This window comes from Rattus rattus, chromosome 11 (assembly GCF_011064425.1).
Source record: "Rattus rattus isolate New Zealand chromosome 11, Rrattus_CSIRO_v1, whole genome shotgun sequence".
NCBI lineage: Eukaryota > Metazoa > Chordata > Mammalia > Rodentia > Muridae > Rattus > Rattus rattus.
In genome coordinates, this window is record NC_046164.1 from 66,657,384 (window position 1) to 66,684,638 (window position 27,255).

Consider the following 27,255-nt stretch of genomic DNA (forward strand, 5'->3'; position numbering starts at 1 on the left):
TCACACTCGGCAGCACTGCCCCGGTGTTCTTCCTCTGACCTTCCCTTCCCTGTTGGCTCCCTTGCCTCCTCTCCTCACATACCACACATCCTTCACATCCCACCTGCTCGTGGTATGGCCTTTGCCTAGACAGTCATTCTCCTGTGTCTCCCTGTCATCTCTTATACTTCTGTTTAGAAATTACCTCACTAGAGGGCCTTTCACTTTTAACAGCATTTCTCCTGTTAGCCTCCTCTTAATTTCTGCTGACAGTAAATGTGAACGAAGCTGTCGCTGTTGTTATTTCTAAATGCTCTAGGCTGTTCTCTCTGGTCTGTACCTTCAGCAACACAGGGCTTTTCTGTGTCATTTACCTCATGTTCTTACACTAGAATACCTGGCCCAGTACAGTGAGTTCACTGCACCTAATTTCTTTTCCTGTTTCACTACATTGCCAAAGTTACATAAAATTCAAAATCCCCTGTTTCTGCCTCACTGGTGCAAGGCTAGCATGAAAGGCACCACTGTGTGCTAAATTTTCTGGTACCCACCTTTAGAATTTATACAAGAATATTCTTGCCAACCTCCTGCTGGGGCTGCCTGTCAGCTGTTCTGTGACTGAATGACGGCTTTGTGGACCTGGCTTTTGGATAGCTGGTAGCAAAGATGCTCTCTGTCTCTCTTCCCCTTACCCCGTTGCCACACTTGAAGAAGAAATTCTCTGCAGGCTTAAAGCATGTGGTCAGGGAGGCCATCTGGAAACTGGCATTTGGGAACTTTCAAACAGTTCTATATCTTGGCAGATGTGAACCCCCTAGCAGAGCTAAGGTATATATCTAGGAAACTCAGTTCTGTGAAATCAGGTCTCAGGGAATGACACACAGCAGTTGGACTAATCATTGACTCGTCTCTTTGGACCAATCAGAGGAGGTTAAACTCAAACCAGTTTTCATTTGGCACCATCTGTTACCAGCCCATGCAGGAGGAGCCTGTGTGGGTCCCTGCAGGTGGGGGTGGGATAAATAGCACTTGAACGGTCCCTGTGTCTAGGTCTATGCCTGCTGAGTCACTGCTGCCTTTCCATGATGGTTGTCAACCAAGGTGGTACAGGTTAAAGGGCCTGCTCGTAGAGCATACTGTCATAGCAAAATGTGTTCCTTGTAGCAGAACATGGTAGTGTGTTTGACTACTTGGACAGAAATGAGTCACAGTAGCAGCTCTGTCCAGAGCCAAGAACTCTATGCCCTTCACCCCAAGATCACTTGGTGGGCAAGGGTTAGACAGAGTGCTTCAGCACAAGTCAGGTACTCGGGGTCTGTGGGTTCAGTTAGGGTCTGTGGGTTCAGGTAGGGTCTGTGGGTACTGGTTGAATAAAGCTAGAGGAGAGGCTGTGGATGAGGGACAAGACTGGACCGAGAAGACTCAAGTTGGCAGCTAGACACTGTCTACGTGGTTCAGGCTACCCTGCAGTAACCCAGCATTGTTCTTTAGGGTTGTCACTTCAGGGTTTCTTTATGTAGCCCTGACTATTCTGGAGTTCATTCTATAAACCAGGCTGGCCTCAAACTCAGAGATCTGTCTCTGCCTCCTGAGTGCTAGGATTTAAGGCTTGTGCCATCACTGCCCAGCCCAGCATAGTTCTTAAGACCCCTGGAAACATTCAAAAATACCTGACAGTGACAAGGTGACAACCGCCCATGCAGTTGACTCTTGTGTCTAAGTTTGAGTCTGGGAAGCCCATTAGCAAGCTGGACATAAATGCACTGCTCAAAGGCTCATCATCTGGGTAGCTGTCCATTGTTTCTGGGTATTTCTGGTACACATCCACTAAGCCACGGTATCATTTAGCTTAGCCTGTTAGCTGTAAGCCAAGACTTCTGTCACTGCTTCCTGGGAGGGGGTGGGGCTTGTTCACCATCAATGTTTAAATATAGTATATTGCTGATATTTAATAGGTAGATGTTGCTGAACATTCTACAATTCACAGGACCATCCTATAACAGAAATACCTACTTCAAAATACCAGGAACGTCTGTTTTGAGAACCCTAGTAGATAACATTGTCACACACTATAAGCCATTTTACAAGAATGTCAGGAGTGCCGTGGAGCGCTGTGGATGAGCCACTCATGCCGAAGAGTATAATAAGAACAGCTACAAGCACACTTGTGCTTTCAGGGCATGAGCAAGAGTTCTCCCAGAGGAAGCCTTAGACGCACAGTGGAAGTGGGCAAAGTCCAGACAGGAAGCCAGTGTACTGCATGGTAACTTTGGTTGGGTGTGTGTCTTTTGGGAGGAGCAGGGAGGGAGATCACAGTCTCCTGTGATCTAAAAGAAAGGAAGAAAAGTAGAAGCAGCAGCAGCTAGTCCTTGAGGACAGGGAAGAGGTAGCCTGGGCTCCCTGAAGAGCTCATCCTGCTTTGCTTCTGCCATCTCAATGGAGAGTGCTCCCTACTTGTGGCGCCTCTTTCAGTAAAGATCCTAATTCCAAGCTTTGATACTGGACTTGTTACCTTCCTTTAAAAGGCCCTGTCCCACCTCCATAGTCCTCTCCACCTTCAGTGTCCACCCAGTATAGAAGCACAGGTCGTTCATCTCTGGGCTGTCACTCTCCAAGAAGAATCTTCATCTCATTGTACCTCTTAATGAGTGGGGTAATATTGAGATAGAAGAGGAAGAAGAGGAGGGTCATCTCCAGGTATAGCCAGATTGACTGGCAGAACATCTGCAGACGGTTGCCTGGCTGTGCTGCTTCCCTCCTGACGTCTTCCCTGCCTCCCCATGGGGTAGATGGACTCAGCTCCTAATAGCTCGTGCTCAGGCAGGTGCTGGGCAGGTGCTGGGCAGGTAGCAGGAGGTACAGAAGCAAGGTGGCAGTGTCTTGACCCAGTCCAAGGGCCACTGATGCTTTCAGGTCACACTAGACCACTCCTAGACCTGTAAGTGACCACCCTCCCTCCTCTCAGGACCTGGCTCCGTCCAACATAACAACCATGTACAGCCAGGGTGAGCTCAGGACAGACTAATGCTGGTTCCAGCTATAGGAGAATGGGACCGAATGGAGTAATGAAGACTGTTAGTGCAAGCCCTTACCTTACAACAGCTGGCCTGGGTCACATCCAGTCATTCAGTGTCATTGTGCCTTGGCTTATTCAGCTAGGTATTCGGTTATAGCCTGCATCTTCTTGCAGACAGTGTCAGTGGACGGGTCGGCTCAGCGCCTGTCACAGTGAATACCGGGTTCTTTGAGGATGGCGAATCAAACACCCAAGTCCTGCATAAAGTCTGTGGTCCATTTAGTGTAGAGAGTTGGTGGGGTGCACCAAAAGGATGCGCATCCCAAACTGTGGCTGCTGAGTGCATCATGCATCATGGGTTCCTTTCAGTGTGACATGTCAGGGAAGGCCAGGTCCACAAGTCCCCTTTGCTGCACCTTGGACTACGAGATGAGGATTAAGAAGAGGAAGAAGAGGTACAATTTAATGGAAGTAGTGGACTTTCACGCAGTGATTTGTGGAGCATAGGCTAGATGAGGGGTGGAGCAGGGAAAGAACTTTGGACCATGGTGAGCTGAGAGTTGGAGTATGGAGCCAGGGAAGGTGTCCAGTGTGCTGTTTGGTGGCTTCCCAGTCTGGTTAACCAGTACATTGTGAATTATCAGGGCCACGGCTGGTACTGTACCCATCCTGAGGGTGGCTGTGAACAACGCCAGTTAGACTCCTCCAGTTCTCTCTTTCAGCATGGTATAGTCTGGGGCTTGGCCCACTATTTCTGCTGTGGATGTGTTGTATACTGTGTTGGAGCTGGATTACTGCAGTAGCACAGGATTGACCTGTGTTGCTCGTGAACAGAGGGGCCCTATACATTGTGATTAGCACAGGCCTTGCCATAGCGGGATCTGCTCAGTCCCTGCCACCACTAGCCTGGCAGTACTGGGAACACAGTTCCCTTCCAGGAAATGTGCCGCATGGGTGAATGGTGGAGGTTGCCCAGCACTCTTCTGCTTGGGCTCCAGGAGACCTTTGCCACTAAAGAAGCACATGGAAGCCCTTTCTGTGGCACTGATGGACATGGCTTAAAGGTTTAGTTTGCATGTTCCATTGAGTCCTCTGTGGACTGCCATGGTTAACTTAGACTTGCCTTGTTTGATCCCAATACCTCATGCTGGAAGAGGATGCTCTGGAAACTGCAGGAGCTACACTGAATTGCTGCTGCCCTCCCATATAAGTTGTATTACTGGGGACTCAGAAGAAAAGCCCATGGTTCCAGTACACGAGATGGGCCAGCTGATGTCTAAGGTTAATACCAGGAGCAACAGGAAGAACTGGGTTGAAAATGTGGCTGAAGATGAATGCATTCCAAGGCTGGTTAGGAGCACTGGGTAGCCTTGGTGGGGAGGCCCCATGGAGTGAGGAAGCACTTTTTGCTTTCTTCCAGGAATCCTGGGGCCTTTGGCCCCATCCCCCTTACAGGAAGATAAGAAGGAAGTCTAGGGTGAGGAACACCTTGTGGAGGCTATTCTGAATGGTGACCCCAGCCCTAACTAGGGCAGTGGGCCATACACATAGTGGTAACCATGCCCCATGCTCCTGAAATTTGTTCCTCAGGCTGCTCACTCTAGGGAGGAAGCTGGGGAGAGAGGACTTGCAGGATAGGGGTGAGGGTGTGTGTGATCACTCTGGGTGTCTTCTGTCCTGGACTGAGGGCAGGGAAGCCATCCTATCTTCTGGCACTAGTAACTGCTCCTGCTGTGAGCCTAGGAGGGTTGGGAGGAGGTTGCTGACTCAGATGCAAGTCATTATCTGTAATTTGGAGTCTTTTGACCCAGTTGTACTCCGAATACAAACGAGAGTGCGTGAGTGAGAAAGAGTGAATGATTCATCCATCTTCGGCGGGATTTGGTGCCCTTTGGGGTTTTTACAAGCCCTCTGCAGGAGCCCTGACCATTTAGGGTCAGGAATGTTGGCCTTGGCCTCTGCCTCCTCTCCCTCCATTTTGGGATGCCCTTTCCTGCTGACTTGCCTCCTACCCTTGGAAGGCAATGCAGCCTAAAAGGTCACAATTTTGTAGCTAGTGCAGGCTTGACAGCCCTCAAAAGTGTTGGCTGTAGGTAGGGATGGGTGAGTTGGAGCCAAGTCTAGATGTATCAGGTGCTGAGAAGGAAGGGTCAGGATGTGACGCTTGAGCTGAGCAGGAGAGGGTTTGCCTCAGTGCCTCATGAGCTGTGCTGTAATTGCAGGTGCACAGTTGATGCGACTAGTTCCCTGACCATAGCAACACTCCCAAGATTCCAGAAAGCCCCCTGGCTCTACCAGGCATCTATATTCCCACCAGTTCCTGGTCTATTTTGATGGGAGCTCCCATTCTAGAACAGGCTCCCAGTGACAGAGATCAGCAGTGTCTGGTCGTCATGACTGAGGTCCAGGTGGCTAGGTGTTAGTAGTTTAATCCATTTTTGTGTTTGAACAGTGTTATGTTGAGGGTGGGAAGATACACCATATCTTTCCTGGATGGCTGTCTTGGTTATCCCTGCCTGCTACCACCACTCACTCATCTCACCAAGCATCTCCTCTACCCCCTCCACAAAACTAGCCAAGCGGCTTCATCACAGCTCTCTGTGCTTCTGAAGTAATTACAACATCCCTGAGGGGGCTACATGGAAAGCTGGGCTCTACCCTTCCATACAGAATGCCGCAAGCCCTTAATGTGCCTGAGAATCCAAGAAAGACACTGGACTATCCTCAGACCCCATTTGAGGTCCCTTGATAAGGCTTCCCTGGTGGCCTTTTGTGGACATAGGGTTTTGTTTCCTCTAGTGAAGTACCCAGGAATGGAGTTGTTTCCTGAATGCATGGTTAGCTTTCTTTTCCTTTTTCAGTTTATTTTTATCATTAGTGGGTATGTGTGGCATGTGTGTGGAGGTTCGGACAACTTCGGAGTCAGTTCCCTCCTTCCACCTTTACTGAACTCTGGTTGCTTTAGCCACTGAGCCATACCTCCCCATCTCATACAGATGTTACCAAGGTGACACTATGGTCACCTATCCGTCCTCGTTAGCAGCAGTGTTGATGGTCTCATTGGTTCTTAGGGTATGGTAGTTTAGATTTCACTTCCCAAAAGATGAATGCTGTTGTTTCTATGCTGACTTAACGCTCAGTGTCCTCTCTGGATTCTCAGTCTTTTTATTTTATGAGTACATGCTTACTGTAAAACGCTAACTTATGAAACACATAAAATAAATGCTGTGTTAAGTTTTAGAAGAAACAGACTGATGGTGCGTTTTGTTTTGTTTTGTTTTCCTGCACCTCACACCATGTACTTAGCACATTATTTGCTAAATGCTGTGATGGCTCATAGGATGTCATACGAAGCGGGTGACAGAAATGTTGGCTGGCTGGAGGTGGGTGGTCTCCATCTGTAGAATGAGGCACTGCAGGATCCCTTGACCAGAGATAAACAAACCCTAGGGCCTTAGGAAAGCAGGCAGAGACTTGAGGAAAAATCTTAGCACCACCTGTGACCCTCTCCCCTCCTGTGATCTCAGTTTTGAGTCTAGGAAGCTGCCTCCCTTCCTAGAGAATACTGGTGGGAGAAAGCTGACAGCAGGAATCAGGATAGACAGTCTCATCTTAATTCCTTCAGAAAGCAAGCTTAACTGAGGAGAGACTGAGAAACATCAATGGCTATGCTGAGGGGCTGCTGCAGAGAATGCGTACTTGTGAGAGGGGATTGGGAATGAATGATCAGGTATCTGCTTTTATAAACTACACATCCAAAACCTCACTGCTGAGGAGTAGAGCACTTTCTAGCTCCAGCTTCTATCCTCATGCTTTCCTCAAAGTCCAGCCATTTTTGATCTGTATTGGGAAGTGCAAGGAGTCCTCCTTTTTCTCCCAAGCCCAAGCTTCTGACAGAAGGCTCCCAACTTCATTCCTGTTCTGTTCCTGAACATCAGAGCCGGGACCTATCTTGTGACAGACCCAAGGGGTACTTGAGTAGGACCAGCAGCACTCAGGAGAGATGGCTTGGGAGCTGGGCATGGTAGACTGTATGAATTCATTGTCAGCTGACAGCTTCCCACATAGGAGTACCATACTGTTCTTTACTCAAATGTTTGTGCGCTAGTCCCCATGTGTGTGTGTGTGTGTGTTGTGTGTGTGTGTGTGTGTGTGTGCACGTGCTCGCATGCACGTGCACACACACACACACACACACAACACACACACACACACACACACACACACACTCTGAGGGAAGTATAAAAAAAGCTGGCAAAAACTTACCTGAGATGTTACCCCAAGAGGTCAAATGAGCATCAGTGGATGGCCAGGTAAGTATTTTTCTAGGACTTAGGCCATGCTAGTCTGATTTTTGTTAAACCTTGTGTATCCTTGTCCTGGTCTTGGGTTGGAGCTAGCTGTATTGTAGTTGGTGCCTATACATTCCTTCTAATCAGCCTCTGCTTTTCTCCCCTACAGAACCCTGCTGTTGCTGACATCTACACAGAACATGCCCATCAGGTGGTAGTAGCCAAGTATGCACCCAGCGGATTCTACATTGCTTCTGGAGGTAACTATGAGTACCATGTGTGGCCCAGGAGGCACCTGCTTGACTTGGGAATTGGCTGGGGTCCTGGTTAAGGGTATGGAGAGCAACACTGATTCTCCATAGTTAAAGTGACAGGAAGGCATAAACTCCAAAGTGCCCATTGCAGACCTAGAATGGACACTTTGTAGTTTGCAGTGTTGCAGTGCTCTAGCTTGTTCCCTGAGGCCCCTGCTAACTGCCTGGGCATGTGGTGGCTATTTTGTGTCAATCTACTGGCTGCTCCTTTCCAGCCAGCATTGCAACCAGTGTTGGCATTGTTTGTGAGAACTGGCCTTTATGCCCTCCAGCCTGGGCCTCTGTAGCTCAGTAGGGGATGGTGGCAGATGGGACAGGCAGTTATTTTGCATTTGCAGTGGTTTACACTCTCAGCTCTTAGAAGTAGAATTTTACCATTTACAGATGAGAAGCAGAAGCGGAGAAGGTAGACTATGCACCTTGCATCCCATTCATTTATTCACGCAAATCATTCAGTGTTTCATTCAGATAGCCAATAAACAATTAATAGCCTGCTTGCTTATCTTTGTTTCCAGTACAGGGAGGGAACTGTGAAGGAGCAATGGCTGGGACTCAGAGCCCAGACACTTGGCCAGAACAGGAATGGCCAGGAATTTTAGGTGCTGTGGCCATCATTGTAGGTTGAGGATCCAGAGGTGATGTGTGTTTTGTACTTAGTAGCATGAGGTCTGCTAGGGATAACCATGGCAGCTATCAGTGAAGCTAGGGTACACTTAAGAGAGAAAGGGCCACGATTAGCAGGTACACGATTAGCGTTATAGTGAAGGGCCGGGCCGGGCCGGGCCGGGCTGGGCTGGGCTGGGCTGGGCTGGGCTGGAGTCTGGCACACCCTAGGCACTTAACAAGGTTTATGTTTAGATGCTTTGACTCTGTAAAACTAACTCAGATCCCATGATTTATTGTAAACTTGTAGATTTATTTATTTATTTATTTGCCTCTGGCCCTGCTTGCCAGCAAAATGTGTCTTCATTTAAACCCTAGGATTTACCTGGACTGCCTTTTAAAATTATGTTTTAACACTGAGCTGAGTGTTCTGAGAAATCTATCAAGAGAGGAGGGTTGCTGGTGGGGGCAGCCGCTCAGCTTGGCATAGCTCCTGCTTTGCCATTCCCTCTGAGAGCCTGTGGGCCTAGACCTGATCTCACTGTCCCCATGGGGCTGTTGGACAAGACAGAAATCCGATGGCCTTCTGATTAAATGTAGAATCCAACAAAAGACAGTCCATGAAAAGGGACATTGGTATGGTTTTGATGTTCTCTTAACAACGCCCTGGTTTGCTGGCAGAATGCAGGAAGCTTGTGGGGGAATCACATTTCCAGTGTAATTTGAGGAGAGCAGAGTAATTGTTAAGGGTAACAGTGGGACATTTGCTGTGCACATGAAGGCACTGGGCTAAAAATAGTGTTTTGTGTTTGAAGTAAGGGAGGGGATGGGGAAGCTTAGGAAAAGCTGTGCTGGCACGATAGGTCAGCTGCTAACGGATGTGCCCAAAAGGGTTGGATCCCAGTACCCTGAAAGCCTACATCTCCCTCCCAGTCAGGGCCCCCGTCTCTTTGAAATCTGTAGATGCTGTCAGTTCAGCTGTCCAGCAGCTGCTGAAGGATAGAACCTTCTGGAAGGAATATTAACAACATGAGGGATCTGTCCCCGGAGCCCAAGCCTCTGGGAAGGCCCTCTGATCATAGGAGACATTTTGGGGGCAGTCTCACTTTTCTTCCCTCTAGACAGTGATTTCCAGACAGCCTCAGGATGTAGACGAGGCCCCAAGTCAAGGTGCCTGATTTGGACTAATACCTAGGACAGGGAGCCTTAAGATGAAGGCTGGAAGGGGCACCACAGGGTGGAGAGTTCTCTGGGCTGGGTCTCCTTGGGTATGAATAGAAGCTACTGTGCTCAGGCTCTCCTCCTCCCTCTTCAGGCCCCACAGCTTTTTGACTAGGTTTGTGTGCTCACTGCACCACATGTGTCAGGTCAAGGAATGCTGCAGACTCAGAAGAATGGCTGCTCCATGGCTCTGTTCTCAGTCCAAGTGTGACATGAGTTTGCCTAGAAGCCCATCTAGGCCTAATGGCACACTGCACTCACTGGGCAATTTTCCTTCCTGGTGTTGTAAAAATCAACAGGTCATTGAAAATGGTTCTCAATTACTTGATCTCTTTAGGTACTATTCTGTCTTGAGTACCTACTCTGTCTTGGGATGTGGCTCCCAACTTGTGTTTGACTACTGGGGGCGGGGGTCTATCCTGGTAAGTTGAGGCCTTGGCATTGCTCTCTAGGCTCCTCCTATCTCCTTCCTGTTCCAGCTGATTCTAAAAAGAGTGAAGTAAGGCCTGAGGAAGAGGCTGCTGGTCTGGTGGCAGAGGTTGTATATAAAGGGCTGGATACCAGTTGAGGGATGGAGGGGAAAACTATGTGAGGAGTAGCAGCCGGTCTACCAACCCAGGGGGTAGAAAGCTGCCTCAAAGGGAGAGACAGGGTCTTGCCCAGGGAACAACTGTGGGTCCTGTTAGAGAGGAACCTTGTCATGTGTGCTTGAGTTAGCGTGCATGTATACATAGGTTTGTGTCTGTCATTTTTATTCATGAGTGCATGCACATACATGTGTGGATGTGTGTATAGAGTGCCTATATATATGTAGGCTGCCTCTGATTATTTGGGGGTAGTACACAATGCCTTTTCTATATATACTCAGCACCTCATACTGCTGGCTTATACTTTCCTTTCTGGCCCGTTGGTTCAATGACTAACCAGGTCTCCATTTTTTTCTGGATCTACACTGCTGTCTTCTTGGACACCATCCACAGATGGCTTCCTAGTATAAGACCACCTAACTTGTATCCTGCTCCTGGGGATTGATGTTCCCCTTCATGTCCCCAGCTGGACATGGTATAGCTACAGCATTTCAAGTCTAGTGAATCCCCTGGTTCTAGACCAGCAGTTCTCAACCTAGGGGTCAAACCTTTCACAGGGCTCACCTAAGACCATTGGAAAATACAGGTGTTTATATTTCCATCCATAACAGTAGCAAAATTATAGTTATGAAGTAGTATCAAAATACTTTTATGGTTGGGGGTCACCACAACATGAGGAACTGTGTTAAATGCTTGCAGCATTAGGAAGGTTGAGAACCACTGCTCTAGACTTTGGCCCTAGGTTTGCATGTTGTAGAGGTCTCTAATGCACAGAGCCTTAGTTCATGGTCCACTTATAACAAGGACTGACTGCACCCTGAGGACTAGCCTAAGAAAGACTTCATACTTGTGACTTTTTTTTGACCTCATAGCAACCTCATGAGATGGTCCTGTAGATAATGCTTTTACAGAGCGGCCAGAAATGAGGTCTTGATGAGGTCCAGGAAGCCATAACTGTGCAGAGACAGATTTGGTGCAAGACTTGGCTGCTAGCTGCTGCCCTTGCTGCCTGTCACCTCTGCTTAGCCCAAAAACTGATGCTGTTTTCAGCTGCTACTCAGGGCTCACTGAAGTGGTGTGGCATCCTCAGGAAAAGCTACACCCTGCCTGCCTGCCTGCCTTTTCAGAGGCCATGTGAGCTTTGTAAGCCTGAAGAGTTAGGTGAAGCACTCCCACTTCTTCCCATGGCACAGGCATCATGCTATTTTGGGAAGAGGTGGGTGAGCCCTAAGTATTTCTTTACAATCTGCTGGCAGTATTCCAGTGGGAACAACTCTCACCGCAGTCTGTGTTCTTTCTTTGTACCGCCTACCTCATCCATCTCACAGAAGCATCTTACTCAGCCCCAGTTCTTACACATGGGGAGGAAGGGCAGGTGTTCAGGAGACCGAGACTGCAAATTTGCCTTTGGGAGCAAGGCTTATGGGATGCAAGTGGCCACAGGCAATCAGTGTCATGGTATGCTCAGCTGCACCTGTACCTGACAAGAGAGGCAGGCACTTGTAGCATTGTCATACTTAAGAGATGGAGGGTTCAGTCCAAGAGTTAGGGATGTTCATACAGGAAATTGCTTCTTGGTTTGCTGGGGTTTGGCCATCCTTGAGATTTTTCTGCTTCCTATACAAAGTTTGCTGGCCAGCTAGAATTGTGACAGCTTTGTGGGGGCATATCAACTCTTGATTGCGAGGGGCTGAATCTTGAACCTGGACAAGAAGAAATAGAGCTGGTGGTGAGGGTGTTGTGGCCATGTTTCCCTGGCTGCTGGTAACGTATGGTCCTTCTACCCCTGTCCTGTCCTGCAGATATCTCTGGGAAGCTAAGGATCTGGGATACCACACAGAAGGAGCACATTCTAAAGTATGAGTACCAGCCTTTCGCTGGGAAGATCAAGGACATAGCCTGGACCGAAGACAGTAAGAGGATCGCCGTGGTCGGGGAAGGAAGGGAGAAGTGAGTCGTTCACCTCAGCCCTTCCCTGCTCCCACCCCATACTCATGCTCTGCCCTGCCCTTTGTAGAAGGAGGCTGGGGTAAGGTCTGTACCTGCTTGGACAGGTGGGGCTCCACTCCTGAACGTGCCAGCCTTTCTTTCCCAGTAGTGTGATTAGTTGGAGACACTGACCACTTTAGGATCGGTTTGTCATGTATAAAGGGAGACTTCACATCACAGTAGGGTTGTCACCAAGGCAGAGTATCACCTCTTTCCACACACTCTGGTGTCCTAAGCCCTTTACCTCCTGGAACTCTAGATGCTAGTTGTTGTACCTGTATCCTAGGCAGCAAGAAAGGGCCAGGTGGTAGATGTTTTACTTTATTGGGGGACTCTCTAAGCAGTTTCACATAACCAGTCAAAGCTGCAGCAAGGTCGGGGCATGAGGGTTTTTATTGTTGTTGTTGTTGTATATTTGTTTTCCTGGATGCGCCCATATCCTCAGTTTCTCTGTCATTTGCTTATGTGCAAAGAGGTGAATAGGTCCTGTGGCAGAGGTAGCTGCCCCAGTGGGGCTAGTGACCAATAGGGTGAAACCTATAGCCCTGGTTTTCTTATTAGCAGCATGTAGTAGCTACAGCAGTATGTTGTCAGGGGTTCCAGCACAGAGCAGGCCCCTCCTTTCCACTAGGAGATAGCAACTTGCCTATTGCCTGGCCTTCCCAAAGAAAGTTAGGAAGCAATGAGGGCAGAAAGATGTTCCCAGTGCTGCTCCCTATAGCACCATCCACATTGGAGGTGCTGACACTGGGCCCTGCAGATGTAGACATCTGGCTCCTTTCCCATATGGGCTCCATCTCTTCTGAGACTTCTTTGGATAGAGAGCTTAAAGGGCCCAAATGAGTGCTTAGGACTTACGTTCCTGTAGCATCCTGAGGTAGGCATACAACATCCTCCACTAGCCTGTGCTCTAGCAAATCTGCTAGACACTTCCTTCTGGGACTGATTTTTTTTTCCCCCTTTTTCTTTTTCTCCTTATTTCTCTCTCCTTGACCCTGATTGAAAAGATTTGGAGCTGTCTTCTTATGGGACACTGGCTCTTCTGTGGGTGAGATCACAGGACACAACAAAGTCATTAACAGCGTGGACATCAAGCAGAACAGGCCCTACCGACTAGCAACAGGGAGTGACGATAACTGTGCTGCGTTCTTCGAGGGCCCCCCATTCAAGTTCAAGTTTACAATTGGTGTAAGTGAGCTTTCTTTTCTAAAGGTGGATTTTGGGTGAGCTTTGTGTTTTATATATGAGACTGTGGGGCCTGGGTAGACGTGGTTAGGTACGGATACAGGAATGTAGCAGTGAGCTCCAGTAAAGGGTATATCCCAGGATAATGTGAATGTACAAAGTATGGGAGTAGCGAAATGCCAGTGTAGTTGGCTCTGTTGAGCTAAGCCACCAAATTAGCAAAGAATCTGCCTCCAGGACATCTGGTTTGGCCCATAGGGTACCTCCCTACAGAGGCTGTGTGGAATCTGATTGGAAGAACCAAGTGATCAGCCTATTCTCTAAGGAGCATTGCTTGAGGTCCCTGCTCTGCAGTTGTCCCTGGCTTGGCCAAGTAATAGGCTCCTCCACCTCCTGTTCCCATCACAGCTGCTGGTCTATGGGCCTTGTTCCGGGGGAGGGGATGCAGCTAGGAGTGCTCATGATTTGTCCTTGCTGCTTTAGTGCTCAGGCTGGATTCTTGAGTGAGAGCTGGGGGTGAGGGCTCTGTGACTTGGGCAGCCCTTAGCCCTTGCAGCTCTCTGCTTGCCCTGGCTTTCCCAGTGACTTTTCCACATAGCATGAACAAAGCAGCCAGTACTAGTTCTGGTAATAAGAGACGGAGTGACTGATTAATCAGAAAGGACGTCTTCTGTCCTTGGAGGTCGTTGAGCTTAGTGCTTCTCAGGTCTTCAGGCTAATCCTTCAGAAGCGTCAGTGATTCCAGTGTCCATCCCTCACTGGGATGAAATGAGATATCCTTAAAGTGGCTTGCTGAGGGAGACTGTTAATTTTAGTATTTTAGTAAGAATCATAAATAGCAGACATAGCATCCCTGGCAGGGGCAAAGTCAGGACTCATGTAGTAGGCAGTTTCTATAAACAGATCTTGGCTTAGGGGACCCGATGACTATCTAGGGATTTCCTCTTTGTAGTGTTTCATCCCTGGGAAGCTAAGTGAGGCCTGCATGTCCAGCAGGCTTGCTGATCCAAGCCCTTCTTAACCTTCCATAGCTTTTATCCTGGTCTGCTCTAGCTACCATGGGTAGGTAGTGGCAGCATGGCTGTTGGGGGAGCTTAGTTGAGACATGTGACTCAAGGTAGGTTTTCTTAAGCAGAAAAAAATGCCCCTTAGGTTATGGGTGGGTTGAGGACTGCCAAACTAGCCAGTCTTCTGGGTTCTCATCTTGGTGGGGAAGGAAGACAGTGAGGTTTCTGTAGTAACCAGAGGCTGGCCTTCCATTTTTTAATAGTGCTGTCTGCCTTCCTTGGGCCTCCCTCACACACTGTTTGGACTCTTGGCCTTGGTCTGAGCTGTTCTTGGAAAGAATTCCCTTTCCCGTAGCAGGAGTGATCCTTTCTCTTGCTCATGTGAATTGGACTTGGGCAGAAATTGCACAGAGCAGCTGAAGAGTTTTAATGGAGCTTTGGGGTTCGAATCTGTTGCTGGCAGGGAGCCCATGCCTGCACTCTCTATCACTTTCTGTATGGGCTCACTGGGAGCCCAAATTAGCACATCTCTTCTTTCTTTCATGGTATACAGACTCCTACCACACAGTCCGAGCTGGCCCTGTCCCTAGGGGTAGGCACTACCCTCTATGCTGAAGTTCTTAGAGTCACAACCCTGGATCCTGGGTAAAGGCCGGGAAGAGGCAGAAAGGGTTAGGTAGTACCTGGCACAGAACTAGTTGGTTCTGCTACCTTCCAGCTCAGTGTGCCTCTGTACTCTCTCAGACTAGGAGGCCTCCCCTCCAGAGCCCATAGCTATGGGGAGGGTTCTTTGCATCTAAAGTTATTCCTACAGGCCCAACCCATTGGTAAGGTACTAAAGACTTAGAATCTGTAACGAGTACGTGTCTGACCTTGGCCTGCTGGCCAGCAGGAATGAAGCTGCAGTTGTAGGACTAGACATGGGCTGTCTGCCCTGATACGGCTTCCTTCCTTCTGTCTTCCTCCTGGCTGTGAAGTGAGGTAGGGCAGGAAGACTCCAGTTTGCCCCAACTAAAGGACAGGTGTACTGACAGATGGGGAACAACAGAAAACATGGTAGGTGAGGTGTGCGTTACAGGGGCTGAGCACCCACATGTGGGTTCTGATGTTGAAAGCTAGAGGCGTAGACATTCTAAGGAATTCATTGAGCCCTTCCTAGTGAAAGCTTTAAAAGTTCTGTGAGGTTCATAGGTCATAGGGTCCAGGGTCATAGGAGAGACCGTGGGATGAGATGGGGAGGAAGGACCATCTCCTTGTTGCTGGCTATCCCTGTCATTACCCAATGGACCCATGAACAAAGAAAGTGGCCATGGTGGCAGAGATGGAGATTATGCAGGAGACTGTCACATAATACTTCTCACCAACGCTGATCTGGCTATAGCTGCTGCTGAGTGCCAGATCTGCCAACTGCAGAGACAAACACAGCCCCAGTATGGCACCCAGGGTGACCAAATAAGGCAGATTGACTACACTGGACCACTTCTTCGTGGAAAGGGCAACACTTTGCCCTTACTGGAATAGGTACTTATTCTAGCTATGCATTGGCCTTCCCTGCTCTTAATGCCTCTGGCAGACTCAATGGTACTCGAGGTGTCAGCAAACATCTCAGAGGGCATAGGTTTGCTCTTCGGAGCCTTTGGCAGGTCCCTGTAAGTGAATCACAGAGGAGGAGACCTTTGTGATTTTGGAGCAGGGCTCTGACATTAACTAGACAGTCTCCCTTTGGGAGACCAGTAGGAATTTAGGAGAACTTTTGTGGAGGATCCTTAATAGGTCTTTAACCCAGATAGTAAGCATGGCCATGACAGAGTCAGGCCCCCAGGAGCCCAAGAGTACCTGAATTTGAATGTCTACTTGAAGTTGTTTTCTTGGTAGTGAAGAAGATGAAGATGGGAGAAAGAGGAGATGGGGGGGGGTGGAGTTCTTAGGGAACTCATTGACACAGCCTATACCTGGGTTCATTGAGTTTTGGCTACAAGTGGCCAAGAGTAGTTCCAGGGGAAGGGGATGACTTCACACAGGGAATTTGGAGACTGAACCTGTGAGATTAAATGTGATCCCTCTGGACCGCTAAGCTAGGAACCAGAAGTCTTGTCTGGCTCAGCAAAGGGCAGGATTTAGGTAGCCGTGCGAAGTGGCTCAACCTCTGGACTCAGTGAAACTTGCCACAGCTCTCCCTCTCCACCACAGGGCCCTCCCTATGGGAAACGCTGTTTTTAACACTCATTTTCTTTGGCTAATGGGCTGCTGTTGGCTATTCCCTGGCACACAGGGTCTATTTCAAGAGCAGACATGACTCTTGCCCATGTACACTTTGCTGTCTGGCTGAGTTACAGGAAGGAATGATGAGCTAAGGCTCTAAATGGGTTCATGTAAGCTCTGTCACCCCGTTTATTATCTGCTATCTAGCTTTTACTTGCCTCTTAGGGCACACAACCTCACCCCTGCCAGATTGTGCCTTTTCCAAAAGAGGCCCTCAAAGGTAGGGGCTTTGGAGCTTGGTCACAGGCCTTACTTGAGGACCTGGTGCCTGGGAGTTGCCTCCAGGATCATCCTACCTCTGGCCATGCAAGTACTAGGTGTTTCTGTGTCTGACCCCAGGGAACCAGTGACGGGGAGCTTGTTAGAGGCTGGAATTGAGTACTTGTTACCTGCTTTACTCTAATGTCCTTTCACACAGAGATGAGCTTCACTTGCCTCTTAGACGCCCCCACCCACACCCCTCGGTCCACTCTCTGGTTTCTAGGCTTCTGCTATCTTGGAATGGGCACTTTAGCCTCTGAATTCTAGAGTGCTCTGATACCTGTCCAAATAGAAGGATCCAGAAGTGAGCTGACACATGTGGCTCCTTTACTTTCTTTCTGTGGAACAGGCAGACTAGGGAGACTCCATAACTAGAGCAGGGACCTTTGGTGCCATCACTGCCTCCCAAGACTGGGTACTGCCCTGGCCTGCGTTAGGCCTTGCTTTCAAACTTAGTTCTGATTAAAAGTCACAGCCAGTGCCTGATTTCTTTTTTTTTTTTTTTTTTTTTTTTTTTTTTTTATTTATTTTAAGTGCACTGTTGCTGTCTTCAGACACACCAGAAGAGAACATCAGATCTCATTACAGATGGTTGTGAGCCACCATGTAGTTGCTGGGAATTGAACTCATGACCTCTGGAAGAGCAGTCGGGTGCTCTTAACCGCTGAGCCGTCTCTCCAGCCCCCAGTGCTTGATTTCTTTTAAAGGCATTTGTTCTTCAGCAAACATCCCCAGCGCTAAATAAGCCTAGCAGGAGTTACCTCATGGCTATCTCAGAGCCCAACAATCTAGGAAATAAGCAGTCTGGTGCCCCAGAGGGAAGAGGATGCATCAGGAGGCACTTGATAAGGGAGACAGACCTGACTGAAGAGTGACTCCAGCCAGCAGTGACTGGGCAGGAGCAGGAATGCTGAGTTGACTGCCATGCTTAGGAGCTTCTCCGAGCTCTGAAGTGTCCTGTGGACTGATGGACCTTACTGAAGTGTCCTGTGGACTGATGGATCTTACCTGTGTTAGGAGCTTCTCTAAGCTCTGAAGTGTCCTGTGGACTGATGGACCTTACCTGTGTTTGGGAGGGTGGGGACTGGAGGGCATGTGTTAGGTAGAGAGATTTTGCAGGCTTCGTCAAGTTTGTGACAGCCCTCTCTCCCACAGGACCACAGCCGCTTTGTCAACTGTGTGCGATTCTCTCCTGATGGGAACAGATTTGCCACAGCTAGCGCTGATGGCCAGGTAAGAACTGGGGCAAAGAAGGAGGCTATACATAGGCAGGCTCATGACAGTGCTCCCTGTTCCCCGCTTCTCAGGGTGTTAACAAAGCTCAGCAGACACAGGTCTCTCATTGCATTCAAAGAATGCTCAAGGTTCCAACTGTACAGCTACAGTTGCTGGGGAGATGGTGGGCTAATAGCACACAGCACCAGCTTCTACATAACTTGTTTGTTTCTTGAAGATTTTCATTTATGATGGGAAGACAGGAGAAAAGGCGTGTGCCCTTGGAGGAAGCAAGGCCCATGACGGAGGAATTTATGCCGTGAGTACGAGTGTTTCCCAAGCTGCTAGTGTTAATTCATCCAGTTCTGTGTTGATAGCTGTCAAAGATTGTTTGAAGCTAGAGAGTATTTGATAGAAACAACTAAGAGTTGAGCCATGGCGCAGAGTTTTAAAGGTCATAGTCAGGTGGTAGAGCAGCCAGTGGCTGAGCAGGAACCCTGGGGGGTCTGGGTCCATCCTTCCACCTCCTTCAGTTCCTTCTTCAGTTCCAACCCTCTGACACGTGACACTGTTTTGTTGAAATAGATTAGTTGGAGTCCTGATAGCACCCATTTGCTATCCGCCTCTGGAGACAAAACCTCTAAGATTTGGGATGTCAATGTAAACTCTGTGGTCAGCACGTTTCCCATGGGCTCCAATGTTCTGGACCAGCAGCTGGGCTGCCTCTGGCAGAAGGACCACCTCCTTAGCATCTCCCTGTCTGGATACATCAACTACCTGGACAAAAACAACCCCAGCAAGCCCCTCCGGGTCATCAAGGTAAGTCTTATCCTAGGCATGCTGTGGATAGAAAACAGACTCCATTGGTCTACTGTGAAGGAGGGGAGACAGGGATGGCCAAGTGGAGGAGCGATGTCAGGCTTCCTGGGCCCTAGGAGCTTTGGCAGAAGTAGCTTGGTATTTGGGGGCATTAGTAGCCTCCTGGAAGTACTGTGAGCAATGCAGAGTTGGGGTCTGGGGACTTTAGGCCACTGTTCTTTGCTGCAGGAAGTCACTACTTCTGAATGACTTGGCCTTCTGTTAGGACTTGGGCTGTACCTCACAACTGCAGTACCAGAGTGGGAACATTCTGAGTGTTAGGGCAGGTTATAGAGCAAGGAGGGTGAGGTGGGAGGCCCTCAGGTAAGGTGGTAAGAGTATGGAGAGTAAGGGGTGGGAGGAGTGAATAAATGAGGAGAGCATTCAGCTATGAGCTCAGCAGGGAGATGGCCATGAATCTGGATCATACTGTAGTTTGAAAATGAGCATGAGTGTGAAAGAGACCCTGGGGTTCACAGCAGTAGAGGACAGGAGCAGATGAAGTTGGACACACTACCAAGGCTCCAATGGAGGCCCAGAAGGCCACCCTGGATAGACCGTAACTTGAGATTTAAAACCATCCCTGGGATTCACTCCAGCCATATGCTTCAGGCTATGTTGTGCTTCCCTAGCTCCATCTGCCCCTGTCACCTTGGCCTCTCAGGAGACCTGTAGTAGGGACAGCTCCTAGGATCACCTTTGCCATGTCTGACTGAGCCATGACCATGACCAAAAGCAAGCTGGGGAGGAAAGGACTTACTTGGCTCATACTTCGATATGAATGTTCATCATCAAAGGAAGTCAGGACAGGAACTCAGCAGGACAGGAACCTGGAGGCAGGAGCTGATGCCAAGGCGGTGGAAGGGTGCTACTTACTGGCTTGCTTAGTCTCCTTTCTTCTGGAGCCCAGGACCACCAGCCTAGTGATAGTACCACAGTGGGCTGACCCCTTCCTGATTAATCACTAAGAAATGCCCTTCAGCCCAGTCTTACAGAGGCATTTTCTTGATTGAGGTTCTCTCCTCTTAGATGACTTAAGCTTGTGTCAAGTTGACCTAGAACTGTCCAACACACAGGTTCCATGCCTCAACCCCCATCCTGGTTGTTGATAGTTTCCAGAGCTTGCATTTTAAGCTGCTCCAGTGAAACCCAGCCAGAGGGTTCATGTTCCAGAGGCCTGAAACATACAGGGTGACATCCCCGTTCAGTAGGTGAGATTGTACAGAAGCAAGAGGCCTCCTGACCTCCCAGCCCCATAGTAACTTGGTTTAGGCCCTGAGGATAGAATTGGGAGCCCCCTCTATTGTTGGATCTCAGATCATAGCTGTGTGTGCGACAGATGACAAAACAGGGCTACCACTGCAACTGTGAAGTTGTAGCTCCAGTCTTAATGGTGAGAAGTCAGGCAGACCTAGTCCCCTACCAGTACCTGTGCCCAGAAGAGCAGTTTCTGATGGGCTGGCTTGTAAGCATTTGGTCTGACTATTGCTGTGGGCTACCTCTTGTGCAAGGCTCATAGAGTCCTGCTAATGCTCCTTGGCTAGGCCAGCTCTAGGGTTATCATTATCTCAGAGAAACCTACATCTCAGCCTACCTGTGTAGCTGTATGCGTCGTGCTGGGTGGTAGCTGCCATCCTCAGGCTACAGAGAACACAAGCTGTTCCAGTGAAGCAGACGTTTGAGACTGCAGTGTGACTTAGTTGTCTTCCCTGGAGACTTACATGGCCTTCCCTTACCTAGGAACTTTATAGCAAAGGGCTTACAGCTGGGCTCAGTCAGGGTCTCTGGAGCTGGCCTTTGTGATGTTTTCTCTAGCCTATGTTTCTCAAGCTTATGTCAGAATCACCTGAGAATACTAACTTTTTAAACAGTTCTGCCCAGAGAGGATTAGACATTATAATGAGGACTGAAATCTTAAATCACTCAAGCAAGGCTGTTGCCGAAGGCAGTGAGTCCCCCTGAAATCTTGCTAAGTGCAGGTTTGGCCAGGCAGTATGCTCAGTGCCTGTGAGGCCTGTGCTGGGTTGAACAGAAGACAGCTTGGGCTCATGTCTTTAAGAAATTATTCAATGTATTCTACCAAGGACTGGGACTGTCACTGTTTTCTGAGGGTAAATGCCACATTGTGGCAACAAAGGAGACCCATGGAATCTCTGAGACAAGACGCAAGGAGAAAGTCCCAAGCATGAAGCAGACCTGACAGCCATCAAGGGTTCTGGAAAACAGCAGAGGCTAGTGGGACCCAAGGAGAGGCTGAAATTAGTGGACACTTGAGTGCTATCTGAACCAATAACAGAGACAGTGAGAGGCCCCCTCTAGAAAGTTCTATGTACACAGCAAGGTCTCTTGCTTCATTTGTAGTGAGGAGTCCTAGGAAAAATTAATACCAAGGAGGGCCTGAACACAGGATGTCCATTGTCTAATTCTATCCTGGCTGCCTCCCTCCCTATGAGACCCAGCTGATGTGCCCATGGGAAACAGCAGAGGCAAGGTTTCCCTCTACAGGTGCCTTAGGTCCTTGTGTGATGTAGACCTTGTTCTTAGCCCTGGTAGGTTTTAGGTATTGAGGGAAGCAGCATTTGGTAGTTTGTCAGACCGGCTGACTGGGAGATGGGTGACTGGTAGTGAGTGGCTCGGAACTTACTTGTAGATAGTGTCAGCTGGAGTCCAAGCACAGCTCAGCTCAACCCATCCTGTTGTCTCTCTCTTTCTCTCTCAGGGTCACAGTAAATCCATCCAGTGTCTGACAGTGCACAAAAATGGTGGCAAATCCTACATCTATTCTGGGAGCCACGATGGACATATTAATATCCTTTGACTGGGTGGTTGGCACAGGCACTGGCAAGAGAACTTTTCCATTCCCATGGTGCTAGAGGCCAGGCCAGCCAGATGGCTCTAGCCCCAGCTGCACTCACTAGGCAGTCTGACCTCTGGTCACCTGTCTGCACCTGATCCCTTGACCACTCCAGGCCTCGGGCAGCAGAAGGCCTTGGCCCTGCTTTCTGCTCAAACTAGCTTGGTGCCTGTCTCGACACTTGAGCTCCTTTGTTTGTAATGATGCTGCATTGCTGTGTCAAGTTCTGTCCCTAGCAATTAAATCATTGGATCTTAGGACTCAGGATGGACAGACCCTTCAGCAGGAGGATTTTGCTTTAAACATGGGGAAACTGGAACCCAGAGGGTACCTTTCCCAAAACCAGTGGCCTGCTAACAACAGAGCTGGAGCCAGAACTCAGGAGGGAGTGCGTTCTCTGTGCCCCACATCCCCAGTCAGTTGCAAATTCTTAGGTTTGTAACCTATTAGAGGCATGCCTGCCATGCTTGCGCTCACGCTGTCACCTGTTTGGGTACCCACTGGAAGCTGCCTCTGCATGATGGCCTCTTACATGTTGCTGGCTTCCTGGAACAGGCTGTCTCAGTACTGTCACACTAAGTCTTCCAACCCTACTTTGTCTCACGTTTTCACAAGACCCAGGAAGATCACTCAGCCTAGAAAGGGTGGATAATCCACCCTCTACCACTAGGCAAGGAAAAGTGTCACAGCTGGTGGCCAAGCAGTCCCTTGGGCCAGTCTGCTCTGTAGTGTAACCAGGGCCATCAGCACCACCTATGTCCTTACGCATTTTTTGCAATCACACTCGAATCTTTAGTGCCCATGTCTGTATTTCCATTCCCACAGGGCTTGTATACTGAGCTCCCACGGAAATGATGGTGGTCACTTGGAAGGATTCTCTTTTGTTGTACACTTTAGCCACACCTTATGCCAATGCACCCGAGGTTTAGCATCCACACACCACCCCTGTAAGATGGGCCTCCTCTACCCCAGGATGGCACCCAGTAGCATCTGGGCAGTAGTTACTTGAGCACTGGGGCACAGCCAGCTGACCTGCAGGTAGTCCGAGCCTCGGCTACTGATGCAGGAAAGACAAAATACAAAATGAGCGTTTGACTCATATTCCGTGGGTAGTGAGTGACACATGAACCATGCTGTTCTCTGAACGTGGTGCTTCATAGTCATTGCAGAAGCCCACCTCAAAGAGGCTGCTCCAGGAGTAGTCAGTGGTGCTAGTTAGAGCACATCACACAATCTGGAATTGTTCTAGTCAAAAGTGTTTTACCCTTGTTCTTGTCTCCTAGGAGTTTACATAGAGATGTCTACCTTGGCAATGAGATCCAAGTTTAAACCTGAAATTCATTTGTTTCATGTATACCCTACAGTTTAGAGGTTATAGTACTATACAGTGTTTCTTGTGTGTCTGTGTGCAGACTGCAACTGCCACATGTCATAGACCTTCCTGGCCTATCGTGGCATTGTATCAATACTCAGACACTTCAGTTTTAGACTATTACACATGAGGCATCTCAGCTGTCATGGCCATCATAGACAAGTGAGTCTTCCTATCCAGTACATTGGCTTTGCATGCATTCTTAAAAGAAGGTTGTGCTGTTTATTGCTTTGGTCTTTGGCTAGTAGCCAGGCTTACCCTCTGGCTCAGACTGCCTTAGCTCACTGAAATCCCAAGCTTGGCCATCCATGGGAAAACCTCCTGTCCTTTCTGCAGTATCCTCTGCCTGTGCGAAGGGCAGCCATGGCTCCCTAGAGCTGTAGGTGCCACCATCCTGATGTCTGGTTTCTCCTTAATCACACCCCACATTACTGGGATTCAGAGACAGGAGAGAATGACTCCTTCTCTGGAAAAGGCCACACAAATCAGGTGTCCAGGATGACTGTGGACGAGTCTGGGCAGTTGGTCAGCTGCAGCATGGACGACACAGTGCGGTACACCAACCTCACACTGAGGGACTACAGGTAAGTCCTGCCTGAGGAAGCTAGCATGGATCTGAAGAGGCCCAGCATGAGCCACAGGTACCTGTGAAGGTTCCAGGTCAAGGGTGGTTCCTGTCTGCCCTTTCTGTTTGTTTTGTACATCATTCAGGTGTTAAACCCAGCGTGTTGAGCAACAGGGCTCTAGTAACTAGGCTTACATGTGTAGACTGTGCCCCAAAGCAGACTGCAGCCCCACGAGTCATTAACTTATCTGCTCTCCTATGTATCTTTCTGTCAGTAGAAGCAGGGGCAGTGGAGCTTAGGTTGTTAAAAGTCAGGTGACACTGAAAGGCTCATGACATGCCAGGTGCTGGGTGTGAGGACCAAGCTCCTGTTAGGGTATAAGTGGGCATGTGACACTGAATCAGAGGTATCCATCCACAATGATGATAGGTGCGAGCAGACAGGAACTAGAGCCAGCCCAGAAGCAGACTCACCAACCTTCGCAAGACCTCCCTACACGAACTGACAAATAGCCCTGCTCTCTACTCCCATCCATCATGTAGTCCTGATGACTCCCATCATGGCCTCTCTTGACTTGAATCCTGTTAGGAATGTGTCTGGCCTGGAGAACGATGGGATCTTGGGGGACATCTTTATGAGCCCCTCACCCCAGACATGGATCTGACTGGCAGCAGACCTGTGTATGTGTCCTCTGTGTTCTGCCCAGTGACCACTGGGCATCTAAGAATGAAGATGCCCAGAACGCAAGGCCCCCAGCTGTGTGCTTTCTGTTGGCTTGTGACATCACTTGTGAAAGTTGTCCAGTTTTCAGCCTGTAGCTACCAGGGTCAGGAGGACTTGGGTACCCTGGAGGCCAGCCATGGCTTAGCCTAGTTCTGTGGAAGCTTGCCAGTTAACATTTTCAAGAAAGATGTGGCTAGAAATTATTCTAGATGAGCTTTGATAACATTTGTCTAATAGAAGGGTGAACTGGGGTCTTCATTAAAGGTATTGGAGTTCCAGTTCCCCTCTTGGGAAGAGCGGCTGTGATCCTCAGAAGGATCCTCAGTCCTTTTTGTACTTAGAAAGTTGCAGATGGGCGGGAGATGGTACGGATGCATTTAGCATAGGTGACAGGAAGAGCTGCCAGCTCCTCTAACCTCTACTTCTTGCTGTCACCTTTCCCCTACTGCGGTCTCCCTTCATGATGAAAAGACTCAGTCCCTCTTGTCACTCATAGTTCAGCAGGTTGCCCTTCAGGAGAGGTTACAGTAGGATTTTCTTCTCCAGGTAGCCAAGTGGTTGCAGTGTCTGCAGTGTGTGTATTGATACCACACTGAGCTACTTGAATATGGAAGTAACCTGCCCTCCCTTCCCTTCTCCCCACCCCGCAACAGTGGACAAGGCGTTGTGAAACTGGATGTTCAGCCAAAGTGTGTAGCTGTTGGCCCTGGGGGATATACCGTGGTCGTGTGCATTGGACAGGTATGGTTAGCTACATTTTGTCCAGAAGTAGTGGGATATGAGATGTAATAGTTTCTGAATTCCACCCATGTCCTGATTTCCTTTTTCTGATACTGTGATAAAACACAGACCAAAACTAACCTGGGGAGGAAAGGTTTATTTGGCTTTTAATCTAGGTCATAGTTCATGATTGAGGACCAGCAGGGCAGGAACTCAAAGCAGGAACCCTAGAGGACCGCTGCTCACTGGTCTATTAAAGGCTTATGCTCAGTAGTCTTTCTTACCTATCCTAGGACTGCCTAGGGATGCTACCACGCTCAAGGAATTGGGGCCTCCTGAGTCAATTAGCAGACAAGACAGTGCCCCACAGGCCAATCCAGTTAAAGCAATTCTTCAGTCGAGGTTATGTCCTCCACGTGGCTCCTACACTGTTGTCAAGTTGACAGAACCTGTAGCCAGGGTTTTGTGCTGCAGGCTCCTGCGGCTGTGCCTGTGGCTTCTCAGAGTCACTGCTCTTAGGCACAGGAAAAGGGCAGAGCTGGATAAGGGTCTGAGGCTCTCAGCTATGTGCTTTAGTCATTATCCTTCTTATCTTAGCCTTTCCCTGGTGGAGCTGTGTGATTTGAATCAATTCCTGACCCTCTCTTAGCTCTTGAGGCTGGTCAGGAAGATACAGTTGTCCTACTCCTTGCATAGCTTAGCTGTTGAATGGCACTGCCACATGAGGATAAGGTGAAGCCCAGGCCACGTTAGGTTCTAACTCTGAAGTCCCTGCATACCTTTTCCTTTAGAGTGGCTAGAACAGAGCGCTCGGCTCACATCTGTGCCTGACCTACTTTGTGTAAAATTCTGCTTCACCACGTCATCTCTGCAAACCCAAGCATCCCATCATGTGGCTAGGGCCAGCAACTGACTAGTGGTTCCAGTTGGCATGAGTAATAGACCCTGCTGAAGAAAGGGCCATTCAGGAGCTCCCTGCCCCTCCCTGAAAAGAGAGAGTGGATTCTGTGTCCCAGATAATCAGATGTTCCTGCCAAATAATTACTACACTCAGTCTGGGCCAGCCAGAGGGCACACAAAGGAATGTGCTGCGTGCAGTCAGTGCCCTGGGCAGGCTACTTCTCTGGCAGCTCTGCCAGCCTTGTATCAGCACCTGGCCCTGGCAGACAGTGCATGAGGACTTAGGGCCTTTTCTGTGGCAAGGCCTCAGACAGACACCTTGTCTCCCCACTTACTTCAACTGAGGTCACTGTGGCTGTAAGCTGACCCTGAGGCTGATCTGCAGAATTAGCCAAGGTGGGTGAGAGCAGGGACTCAGACTCCCTGCCATGCAGAAGGTAATGGCAAATTCCTCTACAGTGTCCTAGCAGTTCAGGGCGCCAGCTCCCACACAGAAGGGTTTTCTCTATGCATATGTATACACCATGTTACCTGCTAGTTGTCGAGGACAATCCAAGGTCTGTGTGTGACCTGGACTCCTAATCAGCCGGTAGCTTAGTCAAGATCAGTCCACCACATTTCTCTAGAGCCCTGACAGTGAACACAGGGAAGTATCTGTCACTCAGCTAAATACGGCTGGCCCCAGCATGGCTGAGAGTGGTGAGGCCTTCTCCATACACACAGTTTCTACTTTTATTTTAAAGCAGCGTAGAACTTGCCGGTTGTCTCAGAGTAGTAGCGAGTCAAGTCCTTTCCTGGTGATTCTATCCCTTACCCTTCAGAGACCAGCACTTCACATGGTTCCGTCACTGAACATTTTCTCAAGTTCTGACCATCAGCTAACAGTAACATAGTCCTGATGGGGAGGAAGGTGGTGCCTTCATCAAAAGGTTGAGACTGACCAGGTTGTGGCTTAGAGCCAAGAGCCACTAACCAGAACTCGGTTTTCCTGCTGATGATCAGCGTCTCAAGGGTCCACTGATTTGACTACATCTTCTATGTCACAGATTGTCCTTCTGAAGGACCAGAAGAAATGCTTCAGCATCGACAACCCTGGCTACGAGCCTGAAGTTGTTGCTGTGCACCCTGGTGGGGACACAGTGGCTGTTGGTGGCTCGGTAAGGCCCTTTTCTTTATCCAACGACTTTGGCATCTGATCTGGGGCTCAGAGAAGGCCAAGGCATTCAGTATATGCCAGAATCCCAAAGAAGTAAGCTCGAATGCTATGAAAGGATGGGCTTGCCAACAAGAGCAAGCAAAGAAGGCAAGGCTTCCTTCTCCCATGTCCTTTG

At 49.1% G+C, this 27,255-nt stretch overlaps 1 protein-coding gene across 1 annotated transcript in view; it reads left to right on the forward strand.

Annotated features, from left to right (window-relative positions):
- The window catches only part of Wdr1 (WD repeat domain 1), a 33,755-nt gene that overhangs the window by 2,667 nt on the left and 3,833 nt on the right, over positions 1–27,255 (forward strand). The window contains exons 3-12 of the mRNA XM_032915877.1: positions 7,457–7,547; positions 11,815–11,962; positions 13,009–13,189; positions 17,872–17,949; positions 18,170–18,250; positions 18,517–18,750; positions 21,509–21,596; positions 23,443–23,599; positions 24,958–25,045; positions 26,971–27,081. Coding sequence (XP_032771768.1) covers positions 7,457–7,547; positions 11,815–11,962; positions 13,009–13,189; positions 17,872–17,949; positions 18,170–18,250; positions 18,517–18,750; positions 21,509–21,596; positions 23,443–23,599; positions 24,958–25,045; positions 26,971–27,081 — 1,257 coding nt within the window. The remainder of the gene's footprint in view (positions 1–7,456; positions 7,548–11,814; positions 11,963–13,008; positions 13,190–17,871; positions 17,950–18,169; positions 18,251–18,516; positions 18,751–21,508; positions 21,597–23,442; positions 23,600–24,957; positions 25,046–26,970; positions 27,082–27,255) is intronic.